The sequence below is a fragment of the Chelonia mydas genome, chromosome 21, assembly GCF_015237465.2.
Source record: "Chelonia mydas isolate rCheMyd1 chromosome 21, rCheMyd1.pri.v2, whole genome shotgun sequence".
NCBI lineage: Eukaryota > Metazoa > Chordata > Testudines > Cheloniidae > Chelonia > Chelonia mydas.
Window position 1 is genome coordinate 5,433,852 of NC_051261.2, and position 17,099 is coordinate 5,450,950.

The following is a 17,099-nucleotide window of genomic DNA, read 5'->3' on the forward strand; positions in this document are numbered from 1 at the left end:
TAAAACAGGTATAATGAAACTGACCATCTTTGATAGCTGATAAAAGCACTATTAAACAGCTAGTTGTCATCATTATAACAGCAGGAAAGAAGGTTAATGGCTAACCTATGGGGAAGGGCATTCTCTATCTCTCAATCTGTGGGGCTTGAAGAGAACTCTGAGAACTCACAGAGAATCTAACAAACCCATATTAATTTTAATCACGATAATCATGCTTGTATCATGTATTTCATGCCAGTAAAAGACAATCTGTTCAACTGTTTCAAGTCCAGAAAGTACTTCCACAATCTAATGATGCTACAACTCACCATATACCACAGTAGCTTCTTAAAATAACTACTCGAACAAACTGAAGCAAAACTCATGATACTCTATGTCACGATGCCAGGTTTCCCACACCCTCGGCTTGGATAACTGCTGCTACCACCAAACTTTGCACATGGAAGTTTTATACTGTGTCACCTCTCACTCTGCTCCCATATTCCAAGGACCTGGTTCCCAGGAGCTAATAAATGTAGTAGATGCTCTTTGAAGGCCACAGCAGGAATAACCAATCACCATAGTTCCACTCCATACTTGTTTAACAAGCTCTTACTTTATTAATTACATGAACTCATTTACTGTTCAACTAGAGGTGCCCTCTCAAGCAGAGAGAATGTTTTTTTACAGATGACAATTCAGACTTTCTTCTCTCAAGCTACTGGGTCCCTTGTCCTTCGAACTCAGTCTCAACTTCTCGTTCTCAATAGCCTGGACTCCTATAGTCTCCCAAGAATTAGTCTCTGGCATCTTGAGAATCCTCTCTGATCACCGCCTAGAAAAGTCCCAAAAAAACCCACTTCTCAATTCTCCCTTCCAAAGGTCCTCACCCAATTGCTGGAATTTGAACCAACATTCCATGATGGCTCCTAGCAACCAAATGGGCCTTGACAAAGTCATCAGCTGTTAAATCACTGTCATGTTCAACCACGTCTTACTTCTCACAACCCCATACATAAAACAACATGAACTGAGCACATCACCCAATATTTTCCACATCATAGCTGTTCCTTCTTCTTCTCAACTTAATCTTTCAAGAGAGGGCAGGAGGGAGGGATCATGAACTACACTTGGCCAACTTAGTTTGAAGGTTCTACTTTTTAATCGGGTACCCCAGGCCAGGCCTGCACACCTGAAGCACCTGTTCAGAATAAGTTTTGAAAGTTAGACCACACTTTCTAGTCTTAATTTTCCAGTGGTCACCAGAAGTTCTACACCAAGATAAGTTCTGTGAATTAATCAGCACCGGTTGTCTAACACTCACCCGTCATCACAAATTATGTTTACTTTTGCACCAAACCGGTTATTTGTTGCATCAACAAGTCTGCCATGTTCTGGGCTTTCTGGAACACCACAAGATTTTCCTAGTAAAGAACATGATTAATATTAGCATGTTATAATGTTGGAAACCCCCCTAAGATATTTAGAAGAGAATAGGGCAATGTCAGATCAATGATCCGGCTAGTTCAGTATCATGTCTCTTTTTTAAATCCTATTTCATTTAACTGTGGATATTCTATTTACATTAAATGTCTAATCATATCACTTTATCAACTTCAGTGGCAGAGATCCCCACTGCCTCTCACAACAAATTACTTGCGATGCTCTCCTCCAGCAGAAGAAACTTATTACCATAAAGAACACACTATCAGAAATTCAGCATCTCCACATACAGATCAACACATGTTCAGGGAGCCACAAAGAAAGATGCAAGGAACACTTCTGATTATACTGGTAAATATCTCAGCCCTGCTTTCCATTTTAAAACAGACATTTACCACAGCATGGTATTAACTTTACTGCATTATCTGTGATATTCTACTCCTATTATGGAACAGGGAATGGAAAATGCCACGAACACAACGAGAAGTTTAACTACAGGAAGTACTAACTGTCTAGTGATCAATGGTACCCACTTCACTTTTCTACTTCCATTTAAAGTTCAATTTAAATTTACAATCAATTGACAAAAACAACAAAAAACCCCCATATTTCCAACTACAAGTCACGGAAGCCCGTGCTGAAATGTGAACCAGCTGCTTAACATAAGACAGTCCTAACTGCCCAAAGATGGCTAGTAGATCAACGGAGACAGAAAAGTAACAAAAGATACTCACCTAGACAAAACTCAGGGGCTTCTTCCCATGTTAAATTTTCAAGACAAGTAATGACAGGCCTCAATCCAGTACTCTCATAAGCTAGGCGACAGACATAACTCACAGTGGTCCCAACAGGATAGTAATTCTTCCTCAAATCCTCCTGACTTAACTCAGCAGACTTTAACCTTGGTGGGGCAAGACAGCTGCCTAGCAATAAAATAAACAAAACAAAAAACAAGGACTGAAATATTTAGCTCTAAAAGCAGGTAAATAAAATCTGTACTTTTAGCTTTCTGTTTATGTATAAAGCACACACAACACTCAGTGGGCGTGACACTGTAACAAAAGTGAAGGGTGCCAAACAGGCACCCCGGCAAAACGTTTATGAGCTGGTTGCGTAGGCTGTACAGTTACAGAATGGCACATGATCATTGTACCTGAGACACATCTTAAAATGTGTCTGTGTGGAGAGGGGAATTTAATTTATTTAAGGAAGAGAGGCAAGCACCTGGGGCAAAGTTACTGGGGGCTGTTCCAAGCTCAGTGGATGGCATAAAATAAGGAAGAAGAAGAAAAAGCAAGCAGTCAAGAGAAAGGAAGGTGTGGGTGGAATGCAGCATGAAGAAAGAGAAGGAGAGATTTCCCTTCTCCCCTTCATCTCCAAACTAACCGATCATTCTGTTTACAACCATCGCACAGTCTTCTTTTCCCAGCTCTAACCCTCAGACCTCCCCAGTCTGAATCCATGCTCTCCACTCGACTGAAATGTCTCTCACTGAAGTGTCCCACATCTTCCTTCTGCCTCAGTTCTAGAACGTCTAGTCCATTCTCATCCTCCTGTTGGCCATGCCTATTATTGGCGGTCATCATGATCATCTATTGTTTTTTTCATTCCACCCTCTCACGGTTTTCCTATTATTTCTTCAATCTCATACCCTGAGGTCCAGTTTGGTGGATCCTCCCAATACCACTTCAGCAAAACTTTGATTGGGTGTACAAGCAAAAGAGGGTGGGTTGAGGAGAGAATCCTCTCTCTCTGTGATCTTATCTGCTCTCACAGCTTTGGATGCTGTATTTATACTGACGACTCTCAAATCTCCCTTTTGGATGCCCTGCCAGCAGCTTAAACGATGCATAAAAAAAAATACCCCTGGTTCCCTCCCACTTTCTCCTCGCCACACTTGTAGTCACCACTAATTAAAAAAACCACCATCCCGTCAGCTGCCCAGCTGTAATGTGGTCATCATTTTTGACTCAGATCTTTCTATGAACTCTCACATCCTGGTTGTATCCAAATCTTGTCCCCTCCCATTTGTAACTTCTCCAAGATCCCAGCTTTTCTTTGTCCAGACCACCCACAGCTCTCAGTTAGGCCCTTGCTTAGATCCTCCTCTTTGGACTTGGCACTGAATTTGTTAAAGCAATTTTGAATAGACCTATTCAATGGGACATGACCTCCTATTTTATAAGCAAAGGGTAGCCTAAGCAAAGAAAATAAAATACTTACGACCACAAAACTCTTCTATGTTTGACCACTGTGAGTTTGAAAGGCACACTACAGTGTCCGACTTTCCTGGGATTTTAACAAAACCATCAAGGCACCTGTACGTCACTTCTGTGTTGATAGGGAAACCCTCTGTGTGAATAGTATCAGGGGGGATGGCATGATTCAGCCTTGGCAGGGACCCACACTGACCTGTAAGAAAAACAAATTAATTTTAATAGGAGATAATTATTTTAAATAATTTCACACCGCCTTCAGCTGTTACAGCTCCTTATGTGCCTTAGACCCTCCAGGGACCTGCCACAGGCTTGATGAGCCCCAGCTCAGGGAGGGGGTGTTCTCCAGTACCCTGTGAGAACAGACTGGCTGGCTTCCCACAGCTGGGGGTTTAAACCGAGAGCTCAGGAAGGGGCGCAGGGTCCCTCAAGAGAAATCTGGGACCCAGCCCATCGTGTCTGCTGGGCCCCACCCTGTTCATGCCAGTTAATGAGGTTTTGGCCCTGATCCAGACAATTGTCCCCCTTCCCCCCTCGACAGCCTGGGAACCCCCACAAGGCCCCAGCGACAGCCAGAGACAACCCAAGGGCCAAAGCCAGCCCCTGGGGAGCGGCTCCCTGCGCGGTCCGGCAGAGTCCCAGCGAGGGCAGCCCCCTGGGGGGCTCAGGCTGGGATCGTCCACAGCCCCCAGACTGCACGCTGGGGTCTCTTGGCCCCTCCGGTCCTAGCACAGCTGCCCCTGCCCCAGACACTCACTGCAAGCCCCGGGCAGCAGCACCACGAATCCTAGGAGCCAGAGTGGGTGGCAGCGGGACGGCCTCGCAGCCGCAGCGACAAACACCATGAGAGGCCCGATCCTCCAAGCCAAGCCCAACCGGCTGTCAAGCGAGCGATGGGGCAGGGCCACTTCAGGGAGCACAAGAGCCGCACTGGTGCCCCCCCTGCTCCTCTGGAGAGGTGCCCATGGGCAGCGCTGTAATCACACAGCTGGCTACACTGGCCCTCAGAGGAACCCAGCAACCAGACGGTGCAAAGGGGGCTGAAAATTTCCCCCTTCCCTGCCAACGCCTTCGGTGTGATGCCGCCTGGCAGCTGCAGCCTTGCCCAGCTCTCCTGAAGTTGCAGAAATTCTGGGCAGCTCAGGCTCAAAGTGTGTGTTTGTGCTCAAGAGTAACGTGTTCCTGAGTCACACAAGGATCCTCCCTCTCCCAGTGCTTGGTTACTGCATCCTCACCTAGCTGAGGTGGCAAAGTAGTGTTTACCTTACCCTGAAGGAATGCACAGTACCCTCACCCTGCTCTCTCGTCTCATTCATCTTCCGACGGCATAAAGGGGGGGGGGAATGCTCTAGTGGGGGAGACAGGCAGGGCCATAAAACAACACTGCCAAGTTCACAAAAGAGAATTTCATGTGCAAAACATGCAGTCACTCTAAGTACTACAGAGTTGATTTTAGTTTCATCTGTGCTTTGTGCCTATTGGTTTTCTATTACTGAGTTTGACAGTCCCTGAGCAGCGAGGATGTTCAGCACAGCACAGGATCAGACTCTCAGGAGTTGTTTACAGTAGAAAAGTTGTACTCCCTTTAACTACAGCAGCAGAGCGAACCTTATACAGCCCCCCCTACTGTGGACTCAGCTATATCAGAAAGATGCTTATAGCATTCTAGTGATTCTTGTAGGGGCAAGGGAATAAGGTAAAGCAGCAGAAGTCACCTTTTGTCCATTATAGCTACGTCCATAGTAGGGCTTTTTACCACTGTAACTTTTTTTAAAAGTGAAAATCACGCCCCTAACAGAAATAGTTCACTTGCAGTGCTTTTAAGCGGACACCAAGCCTTAGTGAAATATTCACCTTTGTTCGTGCAACTTCCTTCATGGTGGTCCACTCACGAAGTGGCCTTTTAACTCCAGCTGTAAAATGTGTTGGAAAGTGGACTGTAACTACACATTCACCATAAAGGCAGCAACGCAATTACTCGGCGGTCAGACTTTCACCAGACAGCGAGTACGGTAGCCACAACAGACATACCACTACAATGAAATACACTGTAAAATATAAACCAATGCAAATCAGTTAAGGAAATAGTTACATGGTAAGTGGAAAACAAACCAACCCTATGAGGAAGCACTGATAACTGAGTGACGTACTGAACATAGGAAAATTAGTTGCAGTGAGCATTCAAATTACTTGGACAGAAACCAAATCACAGCAGCACAACCTAAGCTATGAAGTAAGTGGCTGGGTAATGAGAAAGTACCATATATTTGTATATCTGCATTTCACCATAGCACAAGGTGAAAAACACACAAACATTGGTCTCAGCCTGGGACCAATCTCCTCAGTTCAAGTCTTTGACTTCCCAGCGATCTTGTTACCGTCCGTGTAGGTAAGGGAGGAGAGAGGTAATCTCATGATGTCACTGTCCCCCACTTTATACCCTCAGGCCATGTGCCTGGAAAATACTAGCCCAGAGGTGTCCCAGTGGGCTTTGCTGAGTCCCAGAGTTGGGCAAAGCATATTGTGTGGTGCTTGCGCAACTCCCCTACAGAATTGTAAGTCACAACTCCCCTGCTGATCAATGGTCACCCAACCCCCACCTGGATGTGGATCACCTCCCTCACTGTCACTGGAGAAACCGCGGTGGGTGACTCCCAAACTCACAATATATTTCAAAAACCACCATAAGAGAATCTCCTTACCTCATACAGACCAATGGTATACATACCTCGACAGAACAATGGGCTTCAGCAGATCACAACCTTTCATAGGATATCGCACATGGCATGCCTTGTATGAAATATCACGACCATATATAAATGATGAGTATGGGGGTTATAGGGTACTACTTTAAGGTAGCATGTGTCATAGTGGGGTCTCAGAGAAGCTATATTGCCCATAAACTAAAACAAATGTATAGTAGGAGTTTATGAAAAACTAATTTTCATTTTCTGAGCCAGAGCAATGAGTTGTCATGCAGCAACACGCTAGCCGGGTGTTGTAGCGCATACATCTGCCTTCTTGGGCTTTGTTGGGTGGCTCTCCACCTACCAGGGGAACTGGGATTTTAATAATGACACAGCTCATGTTTCAGAGGGTCTGAGAGATTTTTCAGGATCTGGTCAGGACTTCTAAAAGATGGTTAGTTAGAAGTTAACATTTCAGGTCTGTCAATCTTGCTGATGTGTCATTTAGCGCTGAACTTCAGGCACAACCCTGCAAGGTGTAGGGCACCTTATGGGAGCTGCTGAGTGTCCTCAAATCCCATTGACTTCAATGGGAGTGGAGAGCACTGAGCCCCCTGCAGGATTGTGCCCTCAGGGAATTTGTGCACAATGTGTCAGAAAACCTGTTCCACTGAGTCTCAGAGCCCAGGTCACCCTGACTCTCCTCCCGCCATTCCCGGGATCTCCGAGTCCAGGCTTCAGCTCAAACCCAAATGTTTACAATGCAATTTAATAGCCTCACAGCCTGCAGCTGAAACAACTGACCTGGGCCAGCTACAGCTGTGCGGTGGGTCTATTATACCCCTCCCCGAATGCAGCCACCTTTGGGGAGCAAAGTACCTCCTGCTTAACAGCACACAGCAACTTTACATAAGTTTAGGGCAGGAACCAAGGACACCAGGGTGAATGCTTTGACTTGCAGGAATGGCCTTAGGATTTGTAAAGGCCACGAGCTGTCAAAATCTTGGTTTTACCTCTCATCTGAAACAGAACAGCACTCGACAGCATGCTCGGATTCATTGCTACATCCGGAGGGAAGAGTGCCGCCTTCTTCCAGCGAATGATTTTTCCAGGTCTCCCATCCATGTAATAACCCAGATTCAACACTGTGTAGTTCATGAAGTGTGAGGCGTTCACAGCTTGCATTGTCACCGATACTAAAGAGAATTAATCAAATAACGGTGAGTAATATTGGTTGCTAACTTTTGCAATGCTTCCATCAAATTACGGTGCATACATTTTCCCAATAATTAATAAGTTTTAAGATGAAATCTGAGTGCTATTCAGAAAGGTACAGATGACACAAGTAACATCAGTTGCTAAGGCATCTGTGGGTAAAACGTATTTTTATACAAAATTCATAAGAGCCAAATTTGACTTACTGCATTTACCCAACTGGCTAAAATGCCTGTGATGAACAAGCTGAGAACATCTTTTATACATGCAAATGAAATTTATTTCATTAAAATTAAATGTATTTCACTTGATTTCCCAATTCTAAGTTGATCCAGGGATGTATAAGCCAAAACATGAACAGCAATTATAATGGTTTCCTTTCAATGGGATAATCATTATGGCAACAGGTCTGTGTGGCAAAAACAAGTAGGTAACCGTACAGTAGAAACTCCCCAGAGAAGCTGCTAGTGACACCATAGAGCCCTTTTGGAGTCTTTGAAGCCAGCCCCAAAGGCTTGTAAGGAAATAGCCCTCAAATCCCCCACTGATCTCCATCCCCAGGGAGAAGTGGTTGTGATGGGGTTAGATCACAGAAACCCCCTTGGGAACTGCCACCTGATGTTCCCAGACTACCTCTGAGCCTGTTTTCCCTGCCAGCTTGGGACTTCAGTTCCTTGCCTTGTTTGAGCCAGACACGCTTGCCTACTGCAAACACAGCTCCAAGTCTGAACCACGTCCCGCACAAGCTGCAGGCTTAACTGAAAACAGCTTAAAAAGTGCTCCTGTTTCCAGTACTCAGATACCCAGCTCCCAAAGGGGTCCAAACCCCAAATAAATCCATTTTAGCTTTATACAGGGTAAACTCATAAATTGTTCGCCCTCAATAACACTGATAGAGAGAAATGCACAGCTGTTTGCCCCCCCACCCCCAGGTATTAATACTTACTCTGGGTTAATTAATAAGTAAAAAGTGATTTTATTAAATATTTGGAACCACTTAAATCCTACTTTTTGTAAAAAGACAGACACAGCAAAGTAAATTACCAAACAAAATAAAACAAACCAGGCAAGTCTATGCCTAATACAGTAGGAAACTAAATGCAGGTAAATCTCCTCCTCAGAGATGTTCCAATAAGCTTCTTTGACAGACTAGCCTCCTTCTAGTCTGGGTCCAGAAATCACTCACACCCCGTACTTACAGTCCTTTGTTCCAGTTTCTTTCAGATAGTCTTTCCACCCCAAAGGATATCTCTTGAGCCAACTGAAGACAAAATGGAAGGGTTTAAATAGACTCTCTCTTGTGGCTGGAAACCCCTTCTCCTCTCCTATGCAGAATCCAGCTGCAAGATGCAGTTTTGGAGTCACACGGGCAAGTCACATGTCCATGCATGACTCAGAACTTTACAGGCCGACACCACATTCCCAGGAAAGCTCAGATGTGGACTGGCATCTCTCAAAGTTCATTGTTAGCTTAAGTGTTTCTTGATTGGGCACTTACTGAGAATAGTCTTTTCTCAAGCAACTGACCAACTGCTTCACTGAGGCTACTTAAAATCAAGCAAGTACACAACCAATATTCATAACTTTGAATACAAAAATGATACATGCATGTAAATAGGATGACTATATACAGTAGATCATAACCTTTGCAGAGATATGTTACATGGTATATCTAGCATAAAACATATTCCAGTTAGGTCATATTTACACTCATAAGCATATTTCTACAAAGCATTACGGGGTGCAATGTCACAGTGATTATAACACATCAAGGACTATGTCCATTTCATACAAATCACACTGGAACACTTGCACATGTTGATCTGTTGGCTAGAGCCACAAACTAAAGACCAAACCATGTTGGTGCTAATTAACATTTGTGTTAAGTATCAGGGGGTAGCCATGTTAGTGTGTATCCACAAAAACAACACGGAGTCTGGTGGCATCTTAAATACTAACAGATTTATTTGGGCATAAGCTTTTGTGGGTAAAAAACCCACTTCTTCAGATGCAACTGAAAAAGTGGGTTTTTACCGAAAAAGCTTATGCCCAAATAAATCTGTTAGTCTTTAAGGTGTCATTTGTGTTAAGGACTCTCAAGGAACTCAGAGGTCCAGAGGATTACAGCCTCTGTCTTATGCTTTTAGAGATCCAGACTCAGGATCTAGAGCAAAGTGACTATTAGTGGGTTTCATCCCAGTCCCTATTTATGCAATTCATCAAGCCCCTGGAAAATTCAGCTGGCCTGGCCGTTTCCACACACCAGAGTCCCCAGACTGAAGTAGGCGAGAGCATCACCGGCAAGAATCACTTTTTATTTTGCCTGAGCTGGAGAGTGAAAGGAAGGATTAATTATGAAGTAGAAGCGTGTAATCTAGATAGAATTAAGGGGCACAGACCGCGCTATGTGGGGGAATGCTGCAGCTCAGGAGTGAAGAGGCTGACAAAGCTGGGTGGGGGAAGCGTGCACTGTGTGTAGGTGTAGCTGTCCCTGCTCTGTGCTATTCTTCCCTCACTTTTACAAGCACTCAACTGACTTGAACAAAAAAAAAAAAAAAAAGAAGAAAGAAAGAAATCAAAGCTAGATGTTTATTAGAGCAGGAGCGAAATTCTATGAAGTTTTTCCTGCTGCAAGTTGGAACAGTATTTTGTTATTGTGTGTCAGTGTATGTGCATTTTTCAACACATATATACTTAAAGGCAGCCTGAATACCTTCCAGCACAACAGCTGGATCACACATGTAGATTACCTTTGCCATCAGAGCAAGAGCACCTGCTGAGAGTGTGAATCTCACTGTACTAAAAGTGCCATTTCAAGGCTGAATGAGTCAATTACAAAGAAAACTGTCAGGGGGTTTGGTCTTTAATGTTTCCAGGAACCCACAAAAGCAGCTGAAGAACTGAAGTGCCAACAAACAGCACTGCAGATTTTCTTCCTGGGCTGATGCCTCCTGCTACAGGGTTTAGCACTGGAGCACAAAAGAACTGACACGAAAGGTATTTGGCAGAGATGTGAACTTTACACAACATTTGTTTCTGTACTTGGATATGGGAAATGGGATGACTTAATTTGGAATGGGAGAGGCAAGATAGCCGTCCAGAAAAGCATAAATCATGTTGCTTTTGGCAAAAGGTGAAAAGGGAAGGGGAGGGGTGTGACTGTCCCTGGGTAATGTGAAGACGCTGGGAGGAGATAGAATCAAAGTACAGTGCAAAGTGTGTGTCTCAAATTCACCATCGGGGTAAAACTGGCCCTACTCGATGAACTCAGGTTTATGCCCATTTACACCAGCTGAAAATTTGGCCCTGCGTTCACAATATAAAAGGGAAGGCCATTACAAGCAGCGTACCCTGCTCTCAGAAGAAAATGCCGACTTCGAATAATTCACCCCGTGTCAGCTCCAAGTGAGCCCTCAGAACCACCAACAGAACTTGCTTCGCATTAGCGCCTCTCAGAAAGGCTCCCTGGCCCTGCCTTGCCTGGCTGCGTTCTCCAGCATCTCTGTCTGTTCGTCTGCTCCAGCCCCACTGCCTTAGGGCTTGGCCTTGCTGGAGCTGCACTGTGAGCTGGCTGTTTCCAGCTCCACCATCGCGCATTCAGAACACAGCAGCACTGATTTGCACATTATCTCGCACCAGGGACTTGGTCAGTTCTAATTCTGGTCTCTGCTGACCTCTGGCCCATTCTCCTTCCTCCTACTGCAGCACCAAAGCAGATATGGTACAGCAAGGGGCATCCTGTCCCCGAACCAGGCTCTTTTCTCACCAAGGGCCCTGGTGAAAGCTCCGCACATGCCTGACTCCAGTCATATTAGTGCTGAGCTTTACGTTGGGGCAAGTCCTGCATATAAAACCTGGCCTCTGGACCCTACTTAAAAGTGGAATTAAGCCCTGTCCACAGAATGAGTTGGACATCCCTGCTGCACCGCCTAGCTTGACTAACGTATTATAGCATCATAGGAATTAGGGCTAGAATTTACCTCAGGAGCTCGTGTTCTCCCAAGGAAAGCAAGCTTGTCAATAGAAGCCAGGGTCATACCAAGCATAGTTGTGGACTTAATGAGCTATTATTGACCGCCACTTATGGCTATAGTGGAACACTTATTTGTTCCCCCGTTAAGCTATAAACTGGCCACGTTTGTCTTTTTACACCTATTGAAAGCGAGCCCATAACTGATGCAACTGAGCACCTCACAAAACAAACAATCTAGAGGAACAGTCTACAGGCCCCCCCAAGAATTTTGCAATTTGTCTTTCTGTAATTAGAGAAATTAGAACTTTGCTTGTCCCCTTCTTTTCCTTATTTTAAGCACAGGCTGGAGTTGGAGTGAGATTGTGTGAGTGACATAGGAAAACAAATCAATGGAGCCTTGCATTTTGTCACAAAGACAGTCAGGCTCATTGTTCTGGTCAGTTGTGGCCTGGGCCAGCGACTGACTGGGATGTGTTTCCAACTTGCATTAGCCTTGCCCTACCCAGTGAAGGTCTCATTTTGCACAAGGATAGCCACTGCCTGGAGAGGTCATGCAGGCATAACTGAAGAATCGCCTTCCTCTGCAGTCTCTGCTTAGAACAGAAGAGTACTCAAACAGTGTTCTTACACTTCAGTTCCCTGTACAATAATCTTTGCTTAGGCTACCTAGCCTCCTATGAGTCCACCCAAAGTTAACTGTAAAACAGAAAACTTGAGGAAATTAAAAAGAACAGTATCTTTAAAAAACCCTCCCATTGTTACCCAGGATTTTCCAAACCTAAAACTGGGGTAACTTCACCTGTTTTCTCCAGGTGGAGTCAGGAATCAATGGGGAGACAGCACCTCCCTCTGATAAATGACTGGTACAAACAGGAGTGATTTCCCCTAACGCTCCTTCTTTATTGAATCTCAAGCACACACTTATGCACAAGAGCAATAGGTTTAGAGCATCCCAAACAGTTACCCAAAGTCTGAAATTGTTTCACGTGATCAACAGCTGCGCCTATGGGTGGGGGGAGGCAGCTCCTTCCATCCAGCTTCTGGGGAGAAGAGGTCAGTCTCTCTCCGAAGAAAAGCTCCTTTGAACTGCTCCAAAATATATTTTTAAAGTTTTATTGCTAACTCCTAGTGACTCCTACTAGTCACCATAGTAACCACTAGTGGGTCACTAATTCCCCTAGCTTCATCAAATTGCTCCTTATCCCTTATCAGCAAAGCATGTCTAGTCATAATTAAACTTATGTCAGGGGCACTCAAAGCCAAGGTCACCTATTTTCATGCTCCATTAACTGTTCCATCCTCCCATTTGGATTAGCAAAACTGCAATCATGCAGCTATTTGGCCTAGCCTCTCAGAGCCCTAACAATATGTTATTTGCTTTTCAGCTAACAGGGGCTGGACACAAAATGGTTGCAGTAATGTAGAGTTTCATTCTCCCATAACATCCCTTCTGTCTGATTTTAATCCCACTATGGTTACTTGTAGCCTCAATGACTGAGGATGAAATTAGAGAAGACACTCAAGACATACTTAATTTACTTTGTCACTTTTGTGGGTTCTCCCCTATCACAAGAACCAGCAAAACATTTCGATATATGACAAAGACATTCCAGAGATAATCAGATTGTAAAACCAGAGACCTTGGAAGGGGGACTCCAGAACCCATGTAACAACTGAAACTACTCTACTTTTCTGCACATCCCTCCCAGATTGGCTAGATTTACACACACCCCCGCCCCCCCAAGGATCCTTAATTTGTCTTGCTCTTACTGAATCTTTCCATGGCATTGTAGGCAAATAACTACTTTAGCCCCACAGGTATTCAAGTATCTTACAGTGGCTTTCTACAATTAAGGCAATATTGGTTTGAGATGGAGAAAGTGAAATACTAAAAAACTGAAAGCTTAAAAATGTTTTTATTTGCTTACCAAGATAATAGCTATTCTCAATATAGAGCGAAGAAATTAAAGTCAACTGAAATAGAAAACTCATGAATATCAGTTAACAGATCCCAGGAACAATCCATACATAGGGAAGCATCACTTAATACCTTAGATTATACCAAATATTTTATTTGGAAGTTAGCAGAAAGAGTACAGCATGGACGAGGCAAGTGAGCTGCTCCCAGATTATCCAACATTGAAGGCAGGCAGGTTTTTCAGGGCTCTTTCATATTTCAGACACGAAGACAATGAGAGAAGTCCTTCATAAAAATTTCATGGGATCATCAGAATATCTGTGTACATAGTTCTTCTGCAATCTTCAGAGATCTTAAGGGTTCTCTCATACGTGTCTAGGCTCCCCTCTACTAAGCTGTACAGTCCAGTTTACCAGAAGAAGATGTAGCCCATTTCAACTTCAAAGTGGAGGTGCAGCAGGCACTTCAAATAAGCATTAAATAGATAATATTGGAGTACTGTCATTCACAAATCAAAAGTTTGTACATGTGTGAATAATGGGTCAGATCTACCTTTTCAGGGCATGGACTGTCATTTATACAGTGTTTATACACCCCCTAGCATAAAAGGGCCCAACTTGGTTGTTGCCTTCAGGAGCTACTGCAATTTAAAATGTTAAACAATAATTATCCTTGTGCATTAATCCACAGGACATTAGGTGCTATAGTGGGAAGAGGGAAAGGAAAGAAAGGTCCAGGAATAAGAGATTTGCCGTAAGTGATCCATTTAAAGTGCAAAGGTTTAGGTATGTGTCCAAATTCAGTTGAAATCAGTCCACTCGATAATCCACAAGAGCTAAGCATATATCTGAACTCAGCAGTTTCCTAACTATGGGTCATGACCTCAAGTGGGGTCATGCCATCAGCAGTTGGGTCACAATCCCATGTGCAGCGGACACCATTTTGCTCTACAAAATAGCATCCCCTATGTTGTCTGCAATCGCTGGAGCAATCAAGTCTGAAAATGGGGTAATGCAGGCAAAACAGTTTGGGGACCACCAAATTAACTCCGTGCTTTTTCCTTTAACTTCGATTTCTATCAGTTACAAAATTTACTTAACACAAATTTCATGGGGCAGTAAACATGCCTTTTAGTATCAAGGGGAAGCATGACCATGTGACAAATCAGGGTTTTATAATTCAGGGCTAAATGTCTTCATGCTAACAAATCTGCATAACAGGGTGACAACTCCACACATAAAAGAATCTGAATGACGCTCAGAGAATGCGTGAGAGGTGCATGGTTCGCCCACTATACTACACAAGTGGCAGTGGGTTTAGACCCTTAAAGTCTACAAACCCATGAGCTCTATGTGGCTAGGATCTAACATATGATGCTGCTTCTCTCAGCAGGGCTAAAAATATAAGCCCTCTCTGAAAATCTACTCAAGCCACTCTTAACTTGTTTTGTTTACTCTGGGAATTTACTTTCAGATGTATGAAGAAAGAAAAACAAATTGCTCTTGGGGAACAAATAAAGATCACCCAGAACTTTTGTGGAAAACACTGGTGTGAACAAAATCAGCTAGAGGGCTCAACATCCTCCTTTGCATGGAGCAAGATTAAAGAACGTTTTACTTTTTCCCCCCCAGGAAGTTGTGGGGGGGTTGGTGTTTCCAGGTTGGAATAACCGTTGGGTTAGGCTTTGCAAAAGAGAAACATATCAAATGTATGGTGAGGAATTTACATCAGCATAGCTGTGTCTCAGAGGCGTGGATTTCTCATGCCCGAGACATGCAGCTCTGCTGACCTAACCCCTGCTGTTGATAGTAGTAGGCTGATGGAAGAATTCTCCTGCTGACCTAGCTACTGCCGCTCAGGGAGCTGGATTACCTATGTGGATGGGAGAACCTCTCTCGTCAGCATAAGTAGTGTCTATGCTAAGTGGCGCACCTGCAGCTCTTCAGCCATGTAGCAGCTTATTTAGTGTAGTCATGCCCTGGTCTGAGATGTGTCTTAGAACTTTAAAGTGTGGAAGAACAAAAATGCAGGCACTAGGAGAGGCAGAATTGCTCCCAAGTTATTTATGGTGGATCAGCTGTTCTATAAAGCTTAAGCTTTCAACAAGGTCAGTTTTAAAAAGATATTTATTGAGATGTTTAAGCTAAAAAAAACAATTTCCTCAACTTAGGTGCTTGCCTAGTAATTAATACTTTTCCTGGTGCATTACAGTAGACCAAGAAGCAAATACTAAATGCCAGTCACCTTTGCATTCAAGGTAGGCCAACTCCAAAGTACGTTTGTTTTTTCACTGTACAATAAATGGATGCCTCTTCAATGAAGGACAAAAGCATAGTCACATCTATGTTGCTGCAGAGGGATAGGCAAAGCTTTCTACATTCCTGCCATCGATTCCATTAGGGATAGCAGGTGTCTAAAGTAAAGAGGAATTATGACATTTAATATTAAACAAAAAAATTTCAGTTAAAAGTTAATTACTTAAAAGGCTTTTTGTTATTTGTCCCAAATTCCAAGAGGGATGGGTATTTAGCAATTTGTTCATGTAATTACCACTGTATTTTAGAAAGATCTGAGGCATTACCTCTGTCAGATATTGGACACAGTTCTCAAGTTTTGCCCCACCCTTTCCCCAGCACTGCTCATTGCCTCAGACTCCAGCCTGACAGCACAAACCTTGAGAGACTGCCTCAAAGCACAAACCACCCTTACATGAATCACAGGCCAATACAGCTGCTTGACCTGCATCCTTTGGGGACAGCATTAAGCTCCTCAAGTGTTCCAGCAGCCCACAGCTAAGCTGGAACTTTTCCAATAGCACAACTGGTACTAGACCAGACAGCAGGCTGTGGATTTTTACAGATCCTCCCTCCTCAAGAAGGGTCCAAAAGTGGTGTAGTTTTTTTTTTTGGAGGTTTTCAGAAAGCTCACTGGGAACAGAGATTTACCATTTTTTCATTCCAAAGGAACTTGAGATTTTAAGCATGTAGTCAGAGTTAGGGGTAGGAAGGACTTTATCCATAAGGGTTACTAGTCTTTCACTCCTTGAAACAAAACCATCTATGCTACTTCTAACCTCAGCTCCATACCAAAGCCAACATCTCTGGGCACAAGCTCGTTTTAAAGCATTATGAGAGTCTTAGATTGGCAAGCTGAAAGCGCCTTATTCCACACAACTTTTGCTTCCAAACACATTTGGTAAGAAATGGTCCAATTAACTTGTACCTGAATGAAGAAGAATAAGATCATGGTTTATCTGGTTCCTTGTCCAATAGTCTAGAAATTTGGACTGCATTTCTGGCCATAAAAGTAACTGTCAACCTATCAGTACTAGCATGACCGGGGAACATTACACAGCAAGAAACAATTCACGCTACAGCAGTAGGCAAAATCCTTCATCATTGTTCCTTTGATCTCAGTGGAGCTATGACTGTTTACATCAACTCATGATTGGCCCTCAGAAGCTTTGGAATCCCTTTTAGTATCTTTCTTGTTTTTTTCTGTAAAGAAGATTCCCTATCATCTATTTCAACTCGAGTCTCTATTTGTTATAAGATCTAGGCAGTACAAATCCTCCCATCAAGCCAAGATTTTAGCAGCCTAGACTTCAGTGGGCACAAAATCCAGAAACTCTGCACTCAAACCTGGAACAGAGCTAGGTTCTCATTTGA

The 17,099-nt window shown here is 43.7% G+C and overlaps 1 protein-coding gene across 1 annotated transcript in view; it reads right to left on the reverse strand.

Moving 5' to 3' along the window:
• Positions 1-17,099, reverse strand: part of LOC119564441 — a gene marked incomplete at its 3' end in the record, with an annotated part of 42,845 nt that overhangs the window by 14,227 nt on the left and 11,519 nt on the right. Inside the window, exons 9-15 of the mRNA XM_043533801.1 lie at positions 8,740-8,801; positions 7,339-7,521; positions 5,493-5,551; positions 4,396-4,612; positions 3,646-3,834; positions 2,157-2,345; positions 1,304-1,403 (exon numbers count right to left, since the gene is read on the reverse strand). Coding sequence (XP_043389736.1) covers positions 1,304-1,403; positions 2,157-2,345; positions 3,646-3,834; positions 4,396-4,612; positions 5,493-5,551; positions 7,339-7,521; positions 8,740-8,801 — 999 coding nt within the window. The remainder of the gene's footprint in view (positions 1-1,303; positions 1,404-2,156; positions 2,346-3,645; positions 3,835-4,395; positions 4,613-5,492; positions 5,552-7,338; positions 7,522-8,739; positions 8,802-17,099) is intronic.